Here is a 25,296-nt window from a genome sequence, read left to right as displayed (position 1 = left end):
ATGTTGAGTGCAGAACAATCAAGAATCCTCTTTAAACTCTTGCTGCCTAAATTGTGCTTGTATACTGCTTTCAAGGGTTTCTATAACAAACTGAACACTTCTCATATGCATAAAAAATATTTCTTACATTTATGGACTGTGCAGTAAGGACTTTTTTTTTAAGCGGACATGTTCAGCATATCTTTCCCAGTATATATGTATGTAATCTATACTTAAAGGGAAAGTATTACTCTGAAAAAGCGTAAGAAATGAATCACAACAGATTTGTCAGGAAAGTTTAAATTATTATTATTTTGGCTTTATAACAGTAAAAGTTTCTAAGTGTATGCCACTCCAAAAAAAAAAAAATCTTAGTTTAGCAAAGTAAACCATTTAATGAAGCAGGTCTAGCGATATTTTAATTTACTAGTCTATTTGATACTAACTGCCCACAAAAGTTCAGCAATCACTTAAAATTACTGATGTAACTCCAGCAATTACAAAACCATGTGTACATTACAGAAATAGACACTACCATACCTTACACTGTTTATTTTATGAAATGTGGGAAGCAATAATCTCTGTAGATAGCTAAGGTTCATCTGAAGAGCTGCAGGTCCCCTGTACTGTGTCTAGGTACTAATGCACTAAAGAGATCAGTAGCCCTGGGTTAACCCACTGGTCAGAGTGGTGATGTAGCACATAAAGGGGCAATCCACAGCACAGACAAAATATAACCCCTTCTTCTTCTGCTCAGATTTTGGAGCCTACACACACCCATGAATGCACTGCATTCTCTTCACACTTCTCTTCTGCTGATATGGTTTTTTGCTATTATGTTAAGGGGGTTTTATTTTGGTTTGGGTTTTGTTATTGTTAAATATTCAAAACCAGAAAGCAACACACACTCTGCTATCTTCATGATTCACAGGACAAGACAGAAAAGCTGGATCCAAACCTTATTTCAATAGAGAGACATCCCAGCAAGGATCCCAAGAACTGTCTTCCTCATTTCTGTTGTAATTTAAATACACCAAACACACAGCTGCTTTAACAAAACCAAGCAGCTCTGTACAATCCTTCAGTTCTCAGCACAAGTTATCCACTTTTAAAGGTACTGGCAGTTTTAAGGCATCTCATGTGAGGGACAACTTTTTTTTAATTATAAAAATTACATATTAAATGTAAGGAACATATGATTTTTTTAAAGCATTAGACTTTATGAATTCTCCTGCTCACAGAACGTCTTGCTACCAACAGGACTGACATAACTTACAGTCCTGAAAATATACCCAGACTTCTTATTTGAACTAATGTCATTCCTGCACCTCAAGGCCAACTCACTAACTCAAGGGACATCCAATCACATTACACAAGTACTTACAGCATATTTACCATGATGCTAAAGGAAAGACTGGCATTGCTACCACCCACCGCCATTCAAACTTCTACTGTCTTCCAAAGAACACATGAAAGGTTACCTGAAATTCATGGCAGAGTCCTAGAAAACTACATTTCTTTATTCCTAGTAACCACAAAAGATTCTGAATGTTTCCTCAGATAGTTTTTTTGGTTTTTTTAATTACCAACACTTTCTTGCCTTTGTATTTTTGGGGAGTGGTGGTATCCTCCACAATAATTTATCAGACCAATTGAGAGCCTCTTCTCTAAACACTAATATAAAATATAGATATCTTGTCCTGAAAAGGACATTTTTAGCAGGATTTTTTTTTAAAAGAACTCCAAATTCCTCTGAGAATTTCTTAAGCAATGTGGTATGTCAAAAGTCAAAGCTCTAAGTCAGAGAAGCAGTCTGCAAGCTTTTTCATGGCATTTGGTATAATCTATTACACCATACTCTACCTTAGCAAAACAGAGATTTAAAGTTTCAAAGAATTCTCCATGGTAGAAAACTTCAGAAACAGTGACCAAAAAACAGTGAAGTGCAACTACACCTGTACCCCAAGGCTCTATACCCTCAAATACACGAACACTTGCTAATGACCCACTTATTTAACCAAGTACTTGCCCAAGCCTCAATAACATAGGTATTTTAGGAGAAAAAGTTTAGCAGAGAGTTGAAGCTGCAGTTATTCTTCACCTTCTAAAACTGCATCTTTTGTGATACTCTTGTACTACAACTTCTATCTTGAACACTGGTAGCCTACACAGAGCAGCTTTGCAGATCCAAACACAAAGGACTGGCAGATCAGACAATTTTTCTTTTCCACTAAATATGGAATCAAGCTCCACAACTCACTATTTATCTTTGACTCTCTTATTAAACTGAATTGACTCTTACTATCTGTCCATCAATTACCGCTTTGAAACGAAGGAAGATGAACAACTTCACCCATTGTCAGCTTTCTGCAATGAAGATAAAGTTCATTATGCAGAAGCCAGATTCTTCTTAGAACAACTCTCCAGCGATTGAGGCCCCCTTCTCCTGAATTCAAGGCCAGCACAAACCACCTTTCACTTAAGTGAAAGCCCAACTGGTTTGGTCTGGTTTCCCTCATCCATTTATATGCATATAGCTTTTAATGCCAAAGCAAAATACTTCAACACAGAGACCTATGTGTTGAATAGTAAAAGACAGTTTAACAATAGCCCAAACGTAAATTGAATTTCCTGACGTGCTCCTAGTAGGCACTTGGACTTTATGGTAATGCACACAGTATGAGAGTTATGTGCAGCATATTTTTAGGAAAACTTCCCATTAATGTTGATAATAGTGGTGCCATGTAGTCTTCCTCAATGGCAGTAGCGTCCTTTAGAACAGTAACTCAAACTAATATCCAGCTAAAAAGGGCGAGGGGCAAAAAAAGCAGGCAGGGAGGGCAGTGTACACCTTTCCAACAGCAGAAAAAGCAGCCTGGAAAGCAGGGGGGGGTTTTGCCCTCACTCCCTTATCACTTAAAAATGTGCTTTTTCATCAAGACTCCATTAAAGGTATCAAACCAGACTTGAAGCATGGTAACAATTCCAAGTATAGAAATCACTGCTTAACAGCACTGCAGTGCAACCCTTGAAGTCCTTAACTATTTATTTATTTCATTTTGGAATATCCTAAATATGTATTTATCTCACTATGCTGATGCTCCAATAATTTAACTTCATAACAATTGAGTATGATAGCTCTTGTCATTCTAGAATACACATTTACCAGCTAGCAGGTAAAAGAAAAGCTTTAAAATATCAAATGCAGAACAGACTACAGAAAATTACAAAACCCAGATTTTTAAACCCTTAAGCAGACTCTTAAAAATGAGGCCACTTTTCTCTATTCACCAACATGAAGATACGTATCTGCATCCACATGTATTTCCTTTTAATTGAACTCTTCTCTTGTTTCATTTAGGGTAAAAAAACCAACCCAGACCAAAAGCTAAACCAAACCACTCAAACTATGCACTCAACTTCATTCTTCCTCCCTGTCTTTCTGAAAGTCTGGGCTTTCCTTATTGCAGAACCAACCAGAAAGGACTTTTTCACTTCCAGGGAAATAGGCTAATGAAGTTAATATTTCTGACTCCAAGAAAACAAACTATTTGGTAATAAACTATTGTTTAGTTAGGTAAACACTGATCCTGGTCTCTTCCAGATTATACTTTCAGTGCCTTATAAAAGGCACCAAAGAATAAAGCGACCCAGAAAAAGTTGTCAGTCAAGGAATAGAGGGAGCACTAAAACACGAGTCTGACCAAGTGAAAAAGCAAGGCAAACCAACTAACATCAAACTGTATGGAATGAATGGAAATCTTAGTTTCTACGTTGGAAAACGACACCTGTTCAATTTAAAATAGAACATCTGGGCAGTGAGGTCAAGAAATTAATAAAACAAAAACCAGAAAGTCACAATGTTGACCTGTGTTGCAAAACCATGTCTTGAATAGTCTCTCTTCCACTGTGTGTTTTTGGAATCACAGAGAACAGAACTGGAAACAGCCTTGAAAATGACAAATGAGCTAAGAAATCAAGTTGAGATGCTAGTAAAACAGCATAAAGCCAAGCAGTTTTAATTTGAGAAGAGGTCAATTTCAAGGTAACAGCAAAGATACAGCCCATTCTTTGCAGAAGGCTTTGAAGTACACCACCATCTGAAGTCAAGAAGGTCCCACTCAGCAGTCAGCTGTCAATCGAAATCAGCAGTCAGCAGGGCAGAGAAAGAGACAATCTCTTGAGATTTAAAGCAAAGCAAATAAAATAAAATCCCACAACTGTATTTATGTCCAGACAATCCAAAGACTAGAGGACACTACTTACCAACACCCCAGGGTTACAGCTCTTCCAAAATTTTTAACAAACAGCTACAGATTACTCATGACAAAGTTTAACCTTGGAGTTTAGAAACGCTTAAAATCACTGACTTCCCAAGGAACAGGATTAACTTCTTTTACAGAAGACTATGCAGCTACTATAACCTCCAAACAACAGGTACCATGAAAACTTCAGGGTACTACATTCAAGTTGAAAACCTTAGCTGTATCTGAAGCTAAACGTGGCAGCAGATGAAACAGGAAAGGATAAAAAACATATCCTGATGTTCAAGTGAAACTAGCCTTCTGAAAAGATCACAAAAGGTAAGAAAATCCTAATGACAGAGAGACATATCTAAGCCCAGGGTAAAGAAAAAACAGAATCCATTTAATTAATCAAGAGTCATTTTAAAGCACAGTGAAAATGCAGTATTTCTCAGCACCTGAGAACACTGAAGCACATTACACAGCAGACACCCCTCTACCACTAGTAAGGTGCCTAGGTGAACTTAACAGGCTTTTCTTATTAATCTAAAGGAGACTGAGAGGTAAAAGAGAGATAATTAGCAGATAGATCAGGCTTTGGTCTACATAAAACCTGTGGGAGGAAAATAATCTAACTGCCAAATTTTGGCCTAAAAAAGCACAACTGTGGAAAATCTAAAAGTACAGGAAAAAGAATCTTCCCTATGAACATAAAAAGACAGCAGTTTTTGACAAATATTATAAATTTATATATGCTAATTGCAGTTTTATAATTGCTGTATGGAAATGTATTAAAATACTAAGCAGAGAATTAAAGGTCTTTCTGATGTGGAGAAAAAATACCCCCAAAGGGGGGTAAGTTCTTATACAGTAACTTCTAACCAATTTCCCATGGACTAAAAAGTTGTCAAGGAAATGCATTTTGGATAGATTGCTGCATTAATCAAAATTAATTCTTCTGGTGTCCAAAGAACAGGAAAATAACTCCATGTCCCTTCTCTCCAAGATACAGCAGTCTATTTTGTTTTGGAAATCTTTTTAAAATGACTGTAGTTCTTGAATGCTGTTTATTTCACTTTTCCCAACAGTGCAGAAATTTCATCTAAAATTAAGAAAACTTTGGTTGCTGGATAGATCAGTAATTTTCTGCAAATCATTCTACAACAGAAATCAATTCTTCATCATTAAAAAAAATTCTAACGATCTTTAGACTTCATGTCTGTGCTGCTAGTTTTGGGATTTTGATCTTGTGGCCAACAAGCTGGAGAAGAGAAGAGAATTATGGAGAAATATGTTCCTGAGGGAACCCCTGCCAACACCTTGAAGAAAGACTTATGAATCAAGCACTTGGGCCAACTCCAGACCAGCTAGGAGACATTTGTGGGTAACAATTTCAGAACGTTTAATTCTCCCTGCCTTCAGCTAGGCGCTGTATTCTAAGGATCTCTTGAGGATTATGTGTCTCCTCAGATGGCTGTAGGCAGCAGAGGCAGAGATGAATTTACAAGTTGCCTACCGATGCTTTAATTTGGCCACAGACCAACAGCATGTGAGTGGGTATATGCCACAAGGATGGCAGCTCAGAATGGCTCATTCAGAGTTCAGGGAGCAAGTGATTCATACAACAGAGAGGACAACAGATCCCCGAGGTCTGTTCTATTGTAACTGGGGCTAAACCAGGCATGCAACCCTGTCCTAGGCAATGCCTCATTTCTGACTAGTCCCTCTCCCAATCCTACCCCCCTGTAAGTACAACTGAATTCCCTGAAAGACACACCTGGCTCAAGAGTAATGCTTGGGCCTCCTGAATCGATAAAGAATTCTCAGAAATTTCTGAGTGACAGTATTTGCCCTATGCACTGCATACAAAAAATTAACTTTCCTTTGATTCCACAGACAACAACTGCACAGGTGTAAATGCAACCTGTTTGAGGTGCAGAGCAGTACCTAACAAAGACAAACAGTAATGTAAAAGAAAGACCTGAAAAGGAAAAAAAAGCCACAATTGACTAAACACATTTAAAAATTACATCCAAGCATAAAAAAGGGTAAAACCTGTATGTCCATGAGAGCTTTCAAGACTGAAGTCTAAATTAACGATGCTGAATGGTCTGAAAGCTACTTTTTTCACAATACTCATTGAAACAATGGCATGCTGTGTCTCATTTCAATTTTTTTCATTATTCAGAAAACGAATCAACATTTAGTCTTATTTGGCATGTACAACCATATAACAGGTCTGTTTTTAGCCAGATTTTTCTTTCTGGCAGCTTTTCTTGAAGGAATTCTTCACCAATCAAACTTTTCTCATCTTGCCCCAGAAATTATTATGCCATTATTTTTGCAGTGTGAGGTTTTTTTTGTATTAGTGATAGGAGCTGGTAAGTATGAAATAATTAATAAAGAGAAGATATAACACAGAACATTCAACATGGTATCTATCTATCCATTTCCCAGACTTTCAATATCACTCCATGTGTATCATGTACAGGAAGCGTTAGCATAGCAAATACTGCTATGAGCAACAGAACCACGACAAGGTCCTTCCTGAGTCTGTTGAATAATGCTTCATGTGATGAATGAAAGGACAAACAACAATTGAAAGAACATGCAGTGTATTTCTCCTTGTACTCACCACTGGTGAGGCCACACCTTGAATACTGTGCTCAGTTCTGGGCCCCTCTCTTTCAAAAGGACATTGAGGTGCTGGATCGTGTTAAGTGAAGGGCAACAAGGCTCGTGAAAGGTCTGGCAAACCTGTGCTATGGGGAATGGCTTGAGTGAGTTGTTTAGTCTCCAGAAGGCTCAGGAGAGACCTCATGGCTCTCTACAACTCCCTCAAGGAAGGCTGTAGAGAGGTGGGGGATGGTCTCTTCTATGGTGCCTTCAGTGAGAAGACCCAAAAAAATGGCCTTAAGCTGACACAGGGGAAATTCAGATTAAACATTACTTTTATTTTTTTCACTATAGGGCAGTCAGGCCCTGGAATAGCTTGCCCAGGGATGTAATGGATTCACCAGCTCTGGAGATGTTTAAGAGGTGTCTGAGTGATCTATAATGGTTTCAATGATAGTGCTAGGTTAATGGTTGGACTGGATGATCTTGAAGGTATCTTCCAACCCTGATGATTCTATGTTTCTGTATTACTAATACATTGAAAGCTGTTTATCTGGAATTGCCACCCCTCAGTGGCACTTAGGAGGCTACATTTTGAAGACTGGTATCACTGTATGCACTCTTCTTTGCACACCTTCACTGAATTCAACAGATCAGTCCATAGGGACTGCAACAGAAACACATGCTGTGCCTCACTGCAGAATGGCCCACTTGGAAGAATAATTCCCCACATCTAAAATTGCTCTCCATGTCCAGTAATCCCTTCTAGGCTCTTATAAAAAGTATTGAATTAGCCAAGATCAGAGTGTACTTTCTGTGTCAAAATTCCAGTCTGCAATATCTTTCCCTATGCAGAAAGCCCTCCTATATCAATAAAAGAGAAAAGCCACTACAAAAAATACACCACAGGAAAGTAGCAACAGTGAATAATATTTCCCTTCTGGAAATGCCCTGATTTATAAGGCTTATTCTGAACTCATACAATTAGGAGTTTAAATAATTTAAAAAACTGCTAAACCCAGGTGTTTCAAGTTGTTGGCTACAACACCACATGCAGAACAACCCTGACAAGTCAACACTGAACATATACAAACTACAGAGGTGCTATCCCAAACATGTTCATTCGAAGGAATGGTATCCTTCTCTTCAAAAGTTGTTGCCACCCATCTCAATTGTCACATTTACTTACTTTTTTAAAAGGTCTGGATTCCTCAACGGCAACTGCTCTCTATATCATTCTGAACTACCAAGAGCAAGTTCTGATTTGGCAGAAGGATTTTAGTGTTTTTCAACAAGACCAACTTCCATCACCTAATAGGAAGCTGCCAGAGCCTAAATGTTACAAAGAAACAGAAGGAAATAACAGGTTTGTTAAGGCAGCCCTCACTGACCATTTTGCACTCTTCATTGCTAAAGGCAGTGATACCAGAGACCAGGTTTATTGACTAGTTAACTCTCACTGTCTAAGTATTGCTCTAAGGATTTAGTCCATTTAGAATGAATATACAGACATAGAAACAAATGCATCTTCAGGAAAATTCATTTTTAATGACAGTGTCTGATTTGAGCATCTGCTACAGTGACGGAATAATCAGAGATACAAAGCTGTCCTTTAAAGTGATGTTAATAAAGTTTTGTTCCAGACAACTGTCAGTCTTGGCAGCAACTGGATAGCCAGCTAACACATCCACCTCATGTTCCTTGTCATCTCTGACCACTATAGTCTGTGCATGTATAAATGTGATCCTAACCTTTCTAAAATCTTCCCAAAAGTCTTAAACAATCCTATCTAGGTTCCACGCAGCTTTTTCCTGGAAAGGGAAGATTTATTACACAGTTGTAAGGTCAAAAGCAGTACCTTTTCTTTCTCCAGAGTTAAAACAATGTTCTGGTTAAGAAAAAACTGCCACTAAATACATTGCTTTATGACTGTATGCTATGAAGTTAGAAGAAAAATTAAAAGAAAGTACAATGGCACCCCTTTGGGTTGTCCTTCTCAATCAAAAGTAAAACAAGTCCTTGCTAGTGTCCTATAGAGCAGTATCAATGCTGATGTATTATGCTGTACTACTCCCACCAAAATAAACAGATATACAACACACAGACAAGTTTATGCTTACAAATCCCTCTATAAGGTAAGAAAAACCTACTTGTATTTTACAGAAAGTACTATTGTCTTGGCCAAAGTTATGCAAAACATCTGTGGCAGAACACTGAAAGACTGCCTGTCTACGTAGCAAACATCTGCCTCAAACACAACATTATGTCAAGAGAGATAAAAACTAACAGCCTGGGCTGCACATATGCAGGTGACATGCTGCCTCCCTATCTCTACATCTCCCTCTTCATCTATGTAGAGAAATATGCAGCAATTACTCTTGCTTCCAGGCAACTCTGTAAAAGGCATGTAAACAGAAAGAGAGCAGCAGAATTTGCCCATTTCAGCTTCATTTGCTGCAAAACCAGACGCTCCCTGTCCCCTTGGGGAAGAGGAAGCAAGCAGGGAGAAGCACACTGCAAGTTCATGGGTCACTTGTTGGCGATGCAGACTAACAGGTCACAAGATAACACCAGTTTTGTGATACTCTCAAATGCATCTCACTCTGAACAAAAGGCTCACTACATTCCATCCCTCCATTTTATTTCTATGCTGAAAAGGACTAAAAGCCAGGAGCAGTCCTGAAGAAGCATCTACCTAGAGAAATATCAGAAAGCACAGCAAATTTTATTTGCAGTATTCAGTTACAAGGAAGCAAACCGAGAGCTCTAAACATTCGAGTCCACGAAATGGCTGTTCGGCAAGGACTTAAAATGGCACAGACCTTTTGCACATATCAAAAATAAACAGTAGCTTCTGCTATCTGAAGAAGGAGTGGAAAGGAAGTTAAAAGCAGAGGTCACCTATCAAGCAGGAACAAAGCAAGCAATGTCTCTTCCCATACAGCTTTTGGTTCTCACCCTCCACAAAAAAGTAAACTATCAAGGAAGAAACACAAGAAGTTGCAGCTTTTCCTCAATTTTTTTTTAAAGTTACCCATAAGGTAGAGAGGCAGCCCAAAACCCCTCAACAATTTAATAAAAAAAAAAATAAATTTCTGAGTTACAATACCAGTCATTTAGTATCTGAAAGCTGCATTTGTGTCAAGAGAAGTGTATTTCAGTTGTTAATTCCCTGAACTTCCTAATCTCCTTATTTCTGTAGCGCCTACTGCCATTTCTACCCTCATGATCCTCAAAATCTCACAAGTACAGAGAGCCCCCTGACCCTTGAGGCAAGTGCTCTGTTCCCTGGAGCACACAGGAGAAACTGCTGACCACAGTACCTAACTCTTAATCTATATTGTTTTTGCTGTTACATGGCAAGGAACATGTGATAAGTAAGAAACTAAAAAAAGCAAATCCTAAGTCTTTCCAAATATATTAATCTATTTCACTTATTATATTGTGATCAACTAGAACATCAGCCTCCATACAATTTTAACATCCACCATGAAAAAAAGCTCATTGCATCTCTAAGATTAAACTAGGACAGTAAATTTCCCACTAATTGTAATTATAAAATACATTAAATATTTTGGCTTTGCACTACAGCATTTTAAGAAAAAGGTTATTAACCTCCAGTAACCATGCATTTCCTCCTTTTTCAGAACAGAAAAAGAAAAGAGCACATAAAACACAAAAGACTGAAACAAAAATAACATATATTAAGATATTTAGACTGCAGAATCACAAGACTGACCACAAACCACCACATCAGACAGCTTGTGCAACAGGGATCCTGTCCCCTATGCTGAGCAGGCCACGCTACCTGTGAGATGGTCACTGGTTCCCTTGGAGGCACCCTGCCTTGGTGCCAACTAGCTACTGTTTCTTCAGGTTGGAAGCAAACCTTGGGTGTTTTTTCTTTTTGTTTAATTTACATCTTAAACAAGTTTCACTGAACACGGGAAGAAACTAATTTCCTCGGAGTCCCTTGTATAGAGGAGACTCTCAGAACATGGCTAGACAAATCACAAACATACAGAGCTAACATGTTAATGACTACACCTACATTTTTCTGAGACCTTTCAGCATTGTCTCCATTCTACAGATAGAGGAAAAAAAAGACTTACATGAAATGACACACGGATCAGTAAAAATCAAGTTTAAGGTTATGGGGGGATTTTAAAATACTTTAAGCTTTTTACTCCTTACAGCACAGCTACAGAGCCTGTTGATACCAACAGTACACACTGAATTCAGTTGCAACTTTGAGTACTGAACATTTTTAAAAATTTAAAACTCACTCAGCTCACACACAAAGGAACATCCTATGTAATCATCTGTCAAAAATTCAGTTTTAGTTCTGCTCAGCATTATCATTAAAGAAATTTGCATTACAGCCATTTCTCCTATCCAAAGCTCACTGTCTAATTTTAAACCAGCTTTCTTTTCTGCTATACTATCACTTTCATTCAAGTTTTAGAAGAAAAAAAACAGAAGGGATTTTCATTCCTTTCAACACAGTCCCTTCCTAAGAACTGCCTATCTTGCTGGCTAAGCAAACCTCGTGGAACACAGTCTGCAATCACATGAATAAAACTTCAAAACGTAAAAGCAGTTAAAGCCCTAGGGGCAAGCAGAAATTAGGAAAGAGCAGAGTTATAGGTCTTTGATACCACAAATTGAGAAACAAAATAATATTTTCAGGTATATGTTCATAACATACTTCAAGACACCAATAAAAATACTTATCTGTAATTAACATCATCCACCATGCAGAAGCACCTGAACACTCACAGTACTACTGCTCTTTTATTCTTAAGGGATAAGGATGTTACACTGCCTTCAGTGGCCCACTGTAGGCATAATTTCAGGGGAAAAAAAAAAAAAAAAAAAAAAAAAAAAGAGTGATTCAACCTCTCCTCCCCATCTGACAGGAGATAAAGCAGGATTTCTCCTTAAAATACTTCACACCAGAGGCAGGGGAGTACCATGCAATCCCTTGGATGGTTAAAGCGGGCTTTGTGGAGCCTACTTCCTGCAGCCAACTTAGCAGAGACAGAACAGACCACAGTACTGGGAGGCAGCACACCTTATACCAACATGTAACAAACTGGGAGGTCTTCTATCTGGTGCACATTTAACACAACTGCTCCACTTTGGGGTAACTAAGCACCAGCTAACCACTGGAAAATGCTTTAAAACTGAATACATCTAGCACCAAACATATGAGGAACTTGAGAGGAGGCAGAACCAGACCAGGCTTACCCCCATAAGTAAGAAAACACAAACAGTCCAAATGAGACCACTGCCTTACAGTCAGCCAGGGCCAAGGCCCTGACAAATCTCCAGGTGCATGGGGGTATCCACCACATGCCCCACACTCCCCACCCCAGAGTGCTGCTTTAGCGAGCTGCCTCAGTGACAAAACCTTAAGCACTATTCAAAGCAACTGAATAAAAACACATCAGTCAAGAGAAAGTTTCACCAACAGCAGTTCCCTGAAGAATGAAGAGGCTGAGCTGGAAACTGTCTTCTGCCTGTGCCCAGTGGGAGCTCCCACCGCCAGCAGGGCCAACACACAGCACATGCCCCCAGAGCTGGCAGCCACGTCCCCTTCAGCCCCTGCACTGCCACAGTAAATATCAACAGGTGATAAAGTCTAACCACGGGAAATCTTCTAAATACAAGGTAGTAAATAGCAACACAACTGACTACACCAGGCAGGTTTGGGTCTAACTCTTAAAATCAGTCTAGTCTCTAATGAAACCCTTTCCATCCCTAATAGTCAAGCTACCTATTTTGGTAGTTAACTGGAACACCGATTCCCTGCTTTCATCTACTGTTTTCACACAACAAAATACTGTTCTGTGAGTACTATGTGCTAAGAAGATTATTTACCAAATGAGAAAACTCCACTAAAAATGGCTTATTTTTCAGAAATAAGCTCCTCCACTCACTATCTTCGGATCATTGATACAACAAACCAAATAAATTTCATGACCCAATGGATGAAAAAAAAAAAAAAAAGCATTTGTAACAACCTGTCTTAACTTAAATCTAAAAAAGCATGAGCAATTTCATTAAAGACTGAAAAAACACTAACAACATCTGTTATTTCCCAAAAATCTGTCCTTTGAACTGTTACCCACAACAACCTTAAAACTGGATGTCACCTTTTTTCCAGTGGTAACTGGTGGTCAGCAAGACCTTTGATACCTCAGATAAACGAGCACTCCTCTCCAGTGCTTCCAGACACATGTGCCTGTGAAATCCTAAGTGCACAGAGCACTCACCCTTGCTGCCAGCACTACAGCAGGACAGCTCCTGCATGGTGATGTGCTGCAGGCACAGGAGGAGACTCCTGGGTACATCCTGGCACCAAGTGCCACTGAGTGCACTTCCAGCTGAGCATGGGAGGTCAAACATCCAGAAGGTTCCTGCTCCTACTGCACCCACCCACTCCCTGATGTGAAGGCTGCCCTAACACCAGCAACGTCAACAGCATGCACAAATGAAAACTGAGCAGGAGGACCACTGCTTAGAGAAGCACAGGAGAAGCAGAGAACCAGGATGGCACTGGAGATCATCCCTGCAGCCCAGCACCAGTCAGGAAGGGAAACTGGCAGTGGGAGAAGGCAGGCTGAGTGACTTGGTGGGGTAGGAGAGAGCACACATCCCACTCAGGGACAGCAGGGATAGTGGCACACTCCTGAATTCTGCAACTTCTGACAGTCACTGGTACTGCTGCCTCACTGCTTGCTTCCCTTAGAAAGATGAGATTTCAAAGCCACAAGAAGAACACACAAAAAAAAATAGCAGTAAAAACTGCCCCCTTCTTTTGGTTTTTGGTTCAAACAAACTTGAAGAGAAACATTTAAGGGAAACAGCAGGAAGGTGGTGTCAGACACTGGCAGAGACTGGTGCCTGTTGTTTGCACTTCTCTGGAAGGAAAAAACAAGTGAAAGGCTCAGAGAACAGCACGTTGTGATGTAGCCAAGAGAACAAATCGGGTTCAACCAGCAATCGCACAACATGGGGGAAAAAACCCCAAAGCCTGTCACTATTGGAGATTACTGCATTGTCAGAGCTTCACTATTTCATACCCAAAGTATGATGCATGTTGCAAGTATAACAAATAAGGAGAAAACACTAATACATAATCAAGGGTGTTGTGAACCTTACACATTTCTGCCCTTCTAGTTAAAAGCAAACAATACCAAAAAGTAAAACTCGTGATATGGCAAAACTAGCATGATTAATCCAGCTGCCAAATTTTGTACCATCTGCAATCATCATCAGATTTAACAAAATTACATATTTGAAAAAATGAAACAAGTTTTTAAGAGGTACGTAATAATAACAGGAATTTAGAATATTTTTACTAAAAGGCAACTGAAATCTTTGTGTAAGTTTAGCTTGTTTATGAGATTGCTTTGTGAAATGCAGGGTCCTAACAGCAACATTAGTATTACAAATGATAAAACAGTTCACTGAGACAATGGTTTGTGTATACATAAAAAAGTGTACATTCAGAACATATAAAACTGCTGCTTCCTCAACAGTAACCACTTGCATATTCTGGATATGGTAGTGCATATCAAGCAAGCAACTGAAGAAAAATCATGTATGGATGCAGAATAGAAAGTACCACCTAACAAGGAAGATCAACATGACATTTGCTTTTCAGTTTGAATACTGGTGTAACTCCTCTTAAGCATTATTTGTATCACAATCATATAGTAATACAATTTAATTACAAAGAGGCCATATGTAATCTGATTGTATAAGTAAATTAAATAAGCAATGAACTTCAAAAAAGTAACCACATACTGAGGCCATAACATGCACAGAGAAAGCTTTTTTTTAATCTCATTTAAAATTTGTAAACCTATACCTTCAGGAATTACTTCTATTTGAATCCTACTTGTAACTTTTAAACAGTAAAATCCCACTCCTCATAATGACCCTTCATAAGACTAAGAACACAAGTACTATAAGAAGAATTATTTCACTTTATTCAGAGCTAAAGCTTGTGGAGACCTTACAAGAGAAAGAGAGCCTCTTACCAAACTTTAATACTGTGACTAAAACGACTGAAACTAAACCATTACATTAATTTAACAGTCAAGAAGTTTCTAAAACATGTATCAAAGACACACCAACCACTCCCAAACAGCCACCAGCTCAAGAAATAACTGAATTGCCAAGAAAAACCCCTGAAAAAAACCAAAGAAAAACTCTAGTAATACCAATAAAATCACTCTTTACAATCACTACTATCACAGTTTAAATAAAAAAAACCCTTACTTTACAAAGATAATCACACTCCCTAAACCACCACCACCACTCTCAAATATTCTACAGTTGTTAAGGTGATTATTATTAATAATGTGTGGATTTTATTTTCAATAGCTTTATAATGAAAATATGAACTTCTTAAAGGACACTGCTTTTCTCATCACTTTTACTGAGAATAATCTAAGAAATAACAAAGGCTATAACATCTTTGAGAGGCAAAGTAGTTAGCAAGAGGGTATTAGGACTCACACCAAAATTGGCTTAAGTACTGTTGCAAAATTTAGGTCAAAACTGTGGAACCTATGAGAACATAGCATTAACTAGAAAAACCCCAGTATTTACCAAACACAGCTATGCAGTGTACAGGCTGGATTAGTCTAAGCCACAGGAGTGAAAAGAAGTATTACAAATCTTGCTTGTAGCATCATTTGAGTTTGTCTCCATAGAACCAAGAGGCCAAAGAGTTCCATGGTGGAGAACAGAAATGGGAAACACCTCTGCTGTTCAATCCACATGATCCCAACCACATCACAGTCCCACGGTGGCAAGACCAGGATCTAAATTATACTGTTTCAGACTTGCAGAACATATGAAACTCATACATCTATTTGTAAGATTACTTTCCAATTTCTTGCCCTTCAGCACATAGTTCAGAATTTTGTTTGCTTATTAAAAAATGCAATCCACCTAAAGTTACAGATCCAAGACACAATGCTTTAAGTATCTACATGCTTTCAGTTCAAGGTAGTTACAAAACTCAACAGCTAAAAGGCTGGGGGTGTGTGACATCATACAACCAATTTTTCTAAAAGCATCAGGATTTCCTTTATTCCTCAAGAAAAGTTGTTCTTTTTCTCTTATAGGTATAGGTCTATTAGAAGTCCATAGAAATGGAATCTAGTACTCCTCAATCCCCCAAAGAACTATCGGTCAGTCTTCATTTCCTGTAAAAGGCACTCGAGTTTCTTACCACCATCCCCATCTCTTAAAACATGAAGTTCAGAGTGCTTTGTTCATAAGGGCATTATAAAGAAAGCACTGCAGCCTTAAGTTTCCACCCACATAAAACTGCAGATATAAGGATACATTGCTAAATGCTCCTGCTGCCACCTCTCAGCAAGCAGAGGTGGTCCTAGGGAACACCAGCTTCTCCATGACATCCAGATTTACATAAAAGCTCCAGTAAATTAACTTTCCCACTCCAAAGTGACCACATTCCTGTCACAGTTGTGTAGTCACTCAACAATCACTAGCTGTCCCTCTAAATCCTTGGAGGACAATTGTCAGCTTCAGAGCCTTTCCACATAAAGCTATTGAGCACAAGGCAGGCAATTTTTCTTATTTGTGTATTTTAAAAATACACTTCAACACCAAATGTTTAATCAAAGCTTGGAGCAATAAGAATCTATGGTGAGGTTTAAAGTTTATGATCTATTAAATTCATAAAAGAGAAAAATACATTTAAACATTATAAACTGTAATGCTCTGCTGGCAGACAGACCATCACATCACTGGAAGCTGTGGGTGAGCTGCCTGAATTGGAGTTCTGAAGCACTTGATCAACTTTCACCAGCAACTGCTTCAGCCATTTTCATTTGTTCAACCACTCCAGTAGTTGGGTTACTCAGAACTGCTAAAGAGCAACCGACAAGCTGGAAAGCAGGAAAGCCTGGCTTTCTCTTCCAAACAAAGAGCACGAAGGACTGGTGACTGGAGTTGATCTATTAACTCCACATTTCGCAAGGCACAGTGACCAGAAGTAATTGACTCATTTCACAAACTACAGACTATTCTCCTTTATCTGGTTTAAACACAATGCACATTTGGATATATTTGTTTCTTATTATGTACGTAGCACAATTAGAATTCATTTTATTTAACTAACAAAGTTAGCTAAAAGCTGTCTAAAGCATGGGGAATTATGTTTCTTAAACATTAAGAATGTAAGCTGCATAACACCTGAAATAAATGCATATAGATGTGTCCCCTCCTTCCTAGCAAGATGTATGATCAAATTAGACCAATTAGAATCAACTTTTCTTTAGGAAAAATAATTAAGTACAAATGGAAAATAAAATTAAAAACAATTATTTAATCAGGGTTTCCTGCTCACTGATTTAAATCATGATTAAAATTAATAATATAGTCACTCTGACTTCAGTCAATCCCTCCAGCACGGACCCATCCCAAAGGGTCGCACAGTCCCAGTCTTCCCCCAGCATCTTCAGCATGTCCAGCTTCACTTAAGACCTCCTGCTTCCTTCTTCCAGGACTAAATTTGAGGTGGATTAAAGCTTAGAAGCAGTCATGCTCCTCCCACCTACCACACCCTCCCTAGGGAAAGCCTAGGTGCCAAGATTCTTCGGCTGGTATACCCCAGTGCTCTGGTCAGGAATGAAAAAAAGGAGTAAGACCTCCAGAGAGAAGGTGCCTAGGAAGGAGGTAGGCTCTTACTTCCTATCCCAAACAAAACATCTCAATAAGAATAGAATGAAGATGATGGGAAATGTAGGATCCAAAATACCTTCTGATGCTCACTAACGCTTCCCTACTCCTAGCGAACCTTGTCCTTATGTACTGAACAGAAAGTGCAGTACTTGTTCCTCGTTATTTTCAGCAACTATTAGAAGTTTTCTACTTGCAACATCTGAAAAACTGGGTTATATTATGGTGGCCAGCTTCTGTTCAACTGCTCTCCAACGATCACAACTGAAGTACCGGCATTTTCAACAGAAATCCTGACCACTCTTCTTCCTCTACCCACCTTCATATCCACTCAGAGCAATTTGGCAACCCAAATTTCCCTTTTCCTCTTTTATAACTGAAACACACCAAGCCAAACAGAAAGAACTTCATAAAGCTTTTCTTCCTCCCACTTGTGTGCTTTTATGTTTTTTAGCTACAGTTCAGAACTACTCTATTGCATAAAAACAATTTACTAACTTCAACATGTTTTCTTGTGTAAAAAAGCTCAGCATGGAAGTAAAATTTTTGTATGGGAGTTAATGGATTGTGAGCAAGTACTACTTCAGAGCACAACCTTATACCAATAACACAAAAAGCATAGAGGATTGTTTAAGCCTGTCATATTTCCATAATCTCAATTCTTAAGGTAGCAAAATTCTATAGAACTTTGCTCATGATGCACTATATATGGTAGTGTTTCCCAGCAGTCACTACACTATTTTGCAATCTTTGAGGATTATCAGGCTCTAAGAAAATCCAAAGAAATGTCAAGAATAACTGCAGTTACTACTAACAAGCAAGTTTACTTCAGCTTGGTGAAGAAAAAAATTACTTGCTGAAACAAAACCAAACAAGAAAAAAACATAGCGGGGGAAAAAAGAATGAGAGAAATAACAAGTTTTTTATTTGAATGGAGGTAATAAATAAAAATATCGTAACCCTATATCAATTCCCTCTCCATTTAAAATAGAACCAGTTAATGGAAATTTCCATTCCAGGCAGAATAAAACAGAATTAAAACAAAACAGTTGGCCAAGTTGACTAATTTACTCTATTTGCACAGCACGTGCCTTTTAGAAAACCAGATACAAACAAGGATCTGTATTAAAAAAGGTTGCCTTTCCCATTTCTCATTTGGACCTGCTACAAAATCTCCAAAGAATCTGGCACAAGCATCAGCTTACTGAGAGAATCACATCCTCAACAAAACCAGCAATAATAACACAAGCTAGAATTTGTGTGTATCACTGGCACAACATTAATCTCAGACAACACCTGCTCGTGTGACAGCCAGCCTAAATAACCTTTCATGATTGCTGTGCTCATTCTGAGTAAAAATATGCCATAGTTTTTAAATACAAAAAGTGTTCCCGTTCTTCTCTGCTCCCATATAAACTGGCCAAATCCATAAAATTTTTGATCTACAGTTGAATAATAAAAGACAATAAAATTACTGAGAACTTCCTCTTAGAATAAACAAAGTAGCTGAGTTTTCACACTACACGCAAACAACAGAAAACAATGACTCTGGAAGTTTTAATAAGATTCAGGTTGCTTTCATGTTAATGGATTAATATATTGTATGTAGCATAAACACAGCCTGGCATCTAGAAGCATTTTCTAGACTGGAAAGTTAAGAAGGAAATAAACTACTTTTGTGCTCAGACGCACAACTACCATCACATTTTAGGTAACAATAAATACAAACAATACACATTTATCACATTTTAAGAAAAAAGTTACCAACAAAATTTGCTAAATTTGCTACCCATACAATATAACTTCTTCAAAGACTGTCAAATTCATGGTATAAGTTTATTCACCATCATATATTAATTTGGGCTCAAATTTGAAAACTGAAATTTGTATTCCTGTTGTGTTCTATTCAAACTTCTATTTGGCATTCTATTTCATTTTCAGCAGAGTACTGAAAGCCAACAGCACACACAAAAAATAACCTACAAAGCATTATGCTTAATTACCAGATCCTGCAGCACTGCCCAGTGAGCCAACCATGTCCTGGCTGCACCAAAAGCAGCATGCCTAGAACGTGAAGGCATGTTCTACTCCCTCTACTCCACTCTGCTGAGACCCCACCTGGAGAGCAACGAAGGACATGGACCTGCTGGAAAAACCCAGACAAAGGCCATGAAGATGATCATGAGGACTGGAGCATCTCTGCTACGAAGACAGGCTGAGAGAGTTGGGGTTGTTCAGTCTGGAGAAGAGAAGGCCCTGGGGAGACCTTCCACTGCCTAAAGGGAGGCTATTTGTAAGTAGGACAGACTTTTTACAAGAGCATGAAGGGACAGGACAAGGGACAACAGCTTTAAACTGATACAGAGTAGATTTAGATTAGATATTAGGAATAAATTATTTACTTTGGAGGTGGTGAGACTCTGGAACAGGTTGACCCTCCAGCAGTTGTGGAGTTGTGCATGCTGCTTCCCTGGAAGTGCTCAAGACCAAGCTGAATGGGGCTTTGAGCAACCTGGTCTAGTGGGAGGTGTCCTTGCCCATGGCGGGGGGCTGGAACTAGACCTTTACAGTCCCTTCCAGCCCAAGACAATCTATGGAATGTCTTCTGACTCTGCCTTGTCAGCATCGGCCTGAACATTCTCCATTTACAAAACAGCACTTTGCAGGTATGTGCTTTAATACTTTTAGTTACACACAGACGAAAATCAAGAAACTTCCAACAGGAAACTGTGTGACTGCAATTATGTGAGCTACGGCACAAGACTTAGTCACACAAGCACACATACTGTATGTAAAATAATACCACATAACAGTCCTCCTAAATTCCTGATAACATCTACTGCAGGGCTCTTAAGTGACCACATATACCACACGTAAGTTATGGGTATATATTACAACTGACAGAACGACAGACATTTACAAGCTACACTAAAATGGAAACGAGACAGTTCTCATACAGTAGAAGTGTATAGCTGCAACTATATTCAAATCCATCCCAGTCTTTTCATTTCAAAACCTCAAAACAAATTCAAATCAATACAGCAAAGCCATGAAGCTACTCTAGACCAAGATATAGAAGAAAACATCCAATGGAAAATGTTGCTGCAATGTTGCAGTGCATTTTAAAAGATTATAGTCTATTAAAAATATTATTTCCTCTAATTTCACCCATATTTTCCAGGTAGTTTCTTTTGATACTGACAAGGTATTGCCAATTTCTAAAAAATGCGTTTGTGCAACTGTTGTATATGCCAGAGCCTTTCTTTTTTGCCTTTTTCCTACTAGAGATTCCGAAAATACTTTTAGAACTTGCTAAATCAAGGTGTTGAGGGTTTCTGTTTGTAATAAACCAGAATCTTCAAATGCCCATGTGAGATGTGAGCTGGTACCAGACCTCCACAGGTGAGGTGAGATCAACCACAGCACATGTGGAACACTCTGTGAAGGTCTGCATTTCCAAAGGCAACAGGGACACAACTCTCACAGGAGCCAACCAAAGGGATTTTAATCCACAAACAAGAAGGCCAGGCTGGGAAAAAAGCCCTGCACAAGTGCCAAACGCGCTGTATCGGTAAATATTACCCACTCAAAACTGGCACCAGCAGCCATGCAGCTGTGATCCAGTATGGGCCGGCAGCCTTGTGCACTGCTCCAAAACTCACAAGCTCCATTAACATCACAAGGTATCACAAGTTTAGAATCGATGACTGCACAGACTCCTATAAACACACCGCGTTGCAAATATTCCATGCTTGTTAGTTTGATCTTGCATCAATCTTTCACATATATAAGCCAATGTCTATAAACATACTAATGTATTTATATTTCAGGGCCTATTGATTTCCATCAAGATACTTCTTTGTAAAACGTATATACATAAAGTAAGATGCATTGATAACATCCCACAAGCATGAATGCAAAACATAAACCCAAGCCTGGCAGCTTATGTTCATTTTCAAAGAGAGCTACCTAGTGAGGACCATTTAAACATAACCCAGGAACACCAAGCAAATGCAACACATTACAGTACCAAGAAAACACCAAGGTTTTGATTACTTTTAACTCCATCATCTGTACAAGAGGATGCAAATTACAGTACCCAGAAAAATCCAACAGCATGAGCTGTGAGAAAGAAAAATGTAAACAGCATAATCATCATATTAAAAATGAGTTTCACAAAATATATTCTTATCTTACAGAGGTACTCAAAGACCTCCATAAAATAAATATATACATAATTTATACTGCAATAATCATTTCAAGCTTGTATGGCAGGTATTTGAAATACATCCAAAAATATCCTACATATATACATATTATCTGCATGCATATTCATAACAAGAGTTGCAACAGTGAAGAAACCTACTCTCAATAAACTTAAAACTAAGATTTTGGCTGGTGGTGGTCGTTTTTCTAACGCCTTTGGTCTCCCGGAGAAGATGAGCACAAAATGCCTGCCACTTTACTCAGCATCTCTAACATATACCATAATTCCTTCCTAGGTATTTTCTAGAGCATTTCATGTCAATCTACCTGCAGGAGCGTGTGCAAAAGTGACACAGAGTGATACAAGTCTGACAACTACTGGTGTGGAAAATGGAGAAACCAGACTGCATTATACGTTTTCAGGATGTCGAATCCCTGTTACCAAGCCCCTACATTGCTTATCAACCGAAAAAAAACCCCACAAAACGCAAGAAAACCCAAAAAGCAAGCAAGCATCTACAGGAAGACCTGAAAAACAAAGACTCCCCATCTTCGCAACTATTTCTATTTTAAGTTAGCAAGTTTCCTGCTTGGGCGATGACGTTTTGCATATGCTACAAGAAATGGTATTCATTAAACTGGGGTAAATCAATTAAAATTATACAACTGCTCGGTATGCAAGTATCTGTGCATAAAAGTTCTCCTCCGCCACTAACTGGCGTCCAGCAAGTAGTTATTTTAGCTAAAAGCGCCGAGCAACTCACTAGCTGTATAACTGCTACATCTTGTGGCAACACGACACAAGGAGGAAAAGCAGACAATACCCGAAAGGGAACAGCGAAGGGACTTGTTTGCTCATAACCTTCATACAGATATTCCCTGCAAACACCCACAACACCCTGCTGTCGCTGTCGGTGTAACACAAGAGGGGAGGAGCAGGGGAGGGAGGAGAAAAATATTATCATCGAAGGCGTGATGGAGGACAGGAGAAAGTTGCAGTCATTCCGTGGCGGCCGCAAGGCGCCCTGTCACTTCTGGCCGCAAGACCGGCCGCCCCCGAGGGCGCTTTCCCCACGGGGACGAGCCTCCGGTGTCGGCCCCTCTCCTTCCCACCTCCATGATGCCAAAAGTGCCCAACTCCCTCCGGCAACAGCGGCCGCATCCTCCGGCGCAGCACTTCTACTTAGCCGCTGGCGGAGGGGAGCCTATTTCGGGGAGGACGCGGCGAGCGGCCGCCCGAGGAGACGCGAGCGGCTGCGGCAGGCGGACGGCCCCGGGCACGGAGGGAGCACGGCGGGTCGCCCTCCGCGGCCCGGCGCGGGGGGGAACAACGAGGCACCGCCGCGGTGACGAGCGGGCGGGGGCGGCGGGGCCCCGCTCGCCCGGCGCCCGAGGCTCCGCTCACCGCCACCGGGCCCAGCGCTGACCCCGCGCCGCCGCCGGGGGCACCGGCCTCTCCCGCCGCTGCTTCCCGGCGGTCCGGGACCGGCCTCCGGCGGCGGCGGCTGGGCCCCTCCCCAAGGGCCGGGCCCCCCGCGCAGCCCCGCGGCGCGCTGGTTACCTTCCTTGGGCGGCTTGCCGGGCGGCGCGCCGTGCAGCTGGGAGGCCGCCGCCGCCGCGGAGCAGCCCTGCAGGCTCGGTGGGGACGTGGAGAGCCGGGACCAAGATGGCGGCCCCTCCAAACTTCCACTGCTACTTTGGACACTCATCAAGCTACTTTCCTGGAGCCCGGCAGCCGCCGGGGGCGGCGGGGAAGGCGGCGCGGCGGGGGGACACCCAACGCCGCGCTCATGGCCGGGGGGCCGGCCCGACACCGGCGCGGGGAGGCCGCCGGCTGGGAGCGAGCTCCAGAGGCAGGCGGGGCGCGGGAGAGACGGGGCGCGGGGCCAGCGCAACCTGCCCGCACCTCTGCACTGCGTCGCCGCCGCCGAGCAGCCGCCTGTGTCTGAGGCCAACCTTCCCCGCCGCCGCCGCCGCTGCCGCCGGGGAGGGGAGGGGAGGGCGCAGGCGGGGAGGGGTCATGCGCAAACACGATCGCGAGCCGAGCGAGCGCCGCGCTCCGCCGGCGCCCAGCCGAGCCCCGCCGAGCCGGAGCCGCCCAGGGGCGGCCGGCGGGAGCGGCGCCAGCCGCGCACGCACCTGCCCCCGGCCCCGCCGCGCCGCGCGGCCCGAGCGCGCCGCCTGCTCCCGCCTCTGGGCGCCTGCCCCGGGCCGGATCGCGGCCGCCCGCCGGCCGAGCCTCCTCCCCGCGCACGCCCGTCCCGCGGCGATACCTCCCCTGCCGTGCCCAAGCGCGCACCTTCCGCGCCGCGGGCGGCCCTCCGGCCGCCCCGGCCCAGCCGGAGCTAGCTCCCCTGAGGCCGCGGCGTTCCCCTCCGTCTCGGTTTCCTCGGCGGCACGGCTCGCCCGTGCCCCCGCGCCCCGCCGCCACGGCCATGGTGGTGGCGGGGCGGGGCGGCGGGGGCGGGAGCGGCGGCGGAGACGGTACGCGCGGCGGCCGGGGCCGGGGCCGGAGCCGCGCCGCCCGGCACCTCCCCGTGTGCGGCCGCGCGGGGCCGGCCCAGCCCGCCGCTCCCGGAGCGCCAGCGGCAGCTCTGGGCGCACTCTTCCCAGCGCCGGCCGGGGGAACGGGGCTCAGGCGGCATCTCGGCGGCTCTCGGGCGCCTGCCGCTTCTCACTGTTCCTCTTTTCCCGGACAGGACGGAGTGGCGGCAGAGACTCGGGGGTACTCGGGAGAAGCTGATGTCCCGAGGGAGAAGGCTTTGGCCGCCAGCCGCGACCCGCTTCGCTGAGGAGCGGCAGCTCCCATCGGATGAACTTGAAGGCGGGCAGGAATCACGTACCAGGCCCACCACCTCACTCCTTTCAGCCACCGGGCTGGGGCTCCCAACTGGGCGCCAACGCCGACCTGACAAATTTCAAAACGTTCCTCTCAGCCTTGAGTTTAGAGACTAAAGTGCAAACTTAGCCGATTTTTTTAGTTTTTCCTTCCTTAATATTAACATAGTCACGACTAAGAATGTGAGATATTTGGAAAGTCACTTCTGAAACAAAGCCTTTTATCAATGCAACTGGTAAATATATTTTATACATATTTATATATAACAGGGATAACAGTGACTTTGATTACTTACACAAAAATCACGGGTTGTAGAGATATTGCATTTTGTGTAGACGAAGAATATATTTGTCATTCAGGCATGGCGCTTACTTTGCGGTTGCTGTGTGGAGACATCCTGGCCATCTACTAACCTACTTTCCCCTCTATTTGAGAATGACAAGAATAGATTACTAATGTTGGATTGCAGCTCTCTGCACAACACACATATTACTAATTTTGTCTCTTCCTTTTAAAGTGACATCTGTCAAATTATCTAAGATCTTCACCTCCCACAAGTATACAGCATAGCTAGAAGTTTCCTTGCAATTTGGTATTAACTTTAATTAAACTTTAAGTAAAAATTAGTATGTTTACTTGCTAAACAAGTCTGTTCCAGGATATATATCTAGTAACAGCTATACT

General features: G+C 41.6%; 1 protein-coding gene across 2 annotated transcripts in view; it reads right to left on the bottom strand.

The window, feature by feature from the left end:
• The window catches only part of TLK1 (tousled like kinase 1), a 67,990-nt gene extending 43,802 nt beyond the window's left edge, over window positions 1–24,188 (bottom strand). The window contains exon 1 of one of the 2 annotated variants that reach the window (XM_066322830.1): window positions 24,073–24,188. Coding sequence is in view for 1 of the 2 variants with exons in the window: in XM_066322829.1 (XP_066178926.1) it covers window positions 23,335–23,482 (148 nt within the window). In the remaining variant the exon portion in view is untranslated. Of the gene's footprint in view, window positions 1–23,334; window positions 23,728–24,072 lie in introns of those variants that run through there. The other variant, XM_066322829.1, reaches the window with a different exon arrangement.
• Between the last annotated feature and the right edge of the window lie 1,108 nt (window positions 24,189–25,296).

The sequence above is a fragment of the Sylvia atricapilla genome, chromosome 7 (genome assembly GCF_009819655.1).
Source record: "Sylvia atricapilla isolate bSylAtr1 chromosome 7, bSylAtr1.pri, whole genome shotgun sequence".
NCBI lineage: Eukaryota > Metazoa > Chordata > Aves > Passeriformes > Sylviidae > Sylvia > Sylvia atricapilla.
Note: the sequence above shows the minus strand (reverse complement) of the source record. Positions and strands in the feature narration are given on the sequence as shown.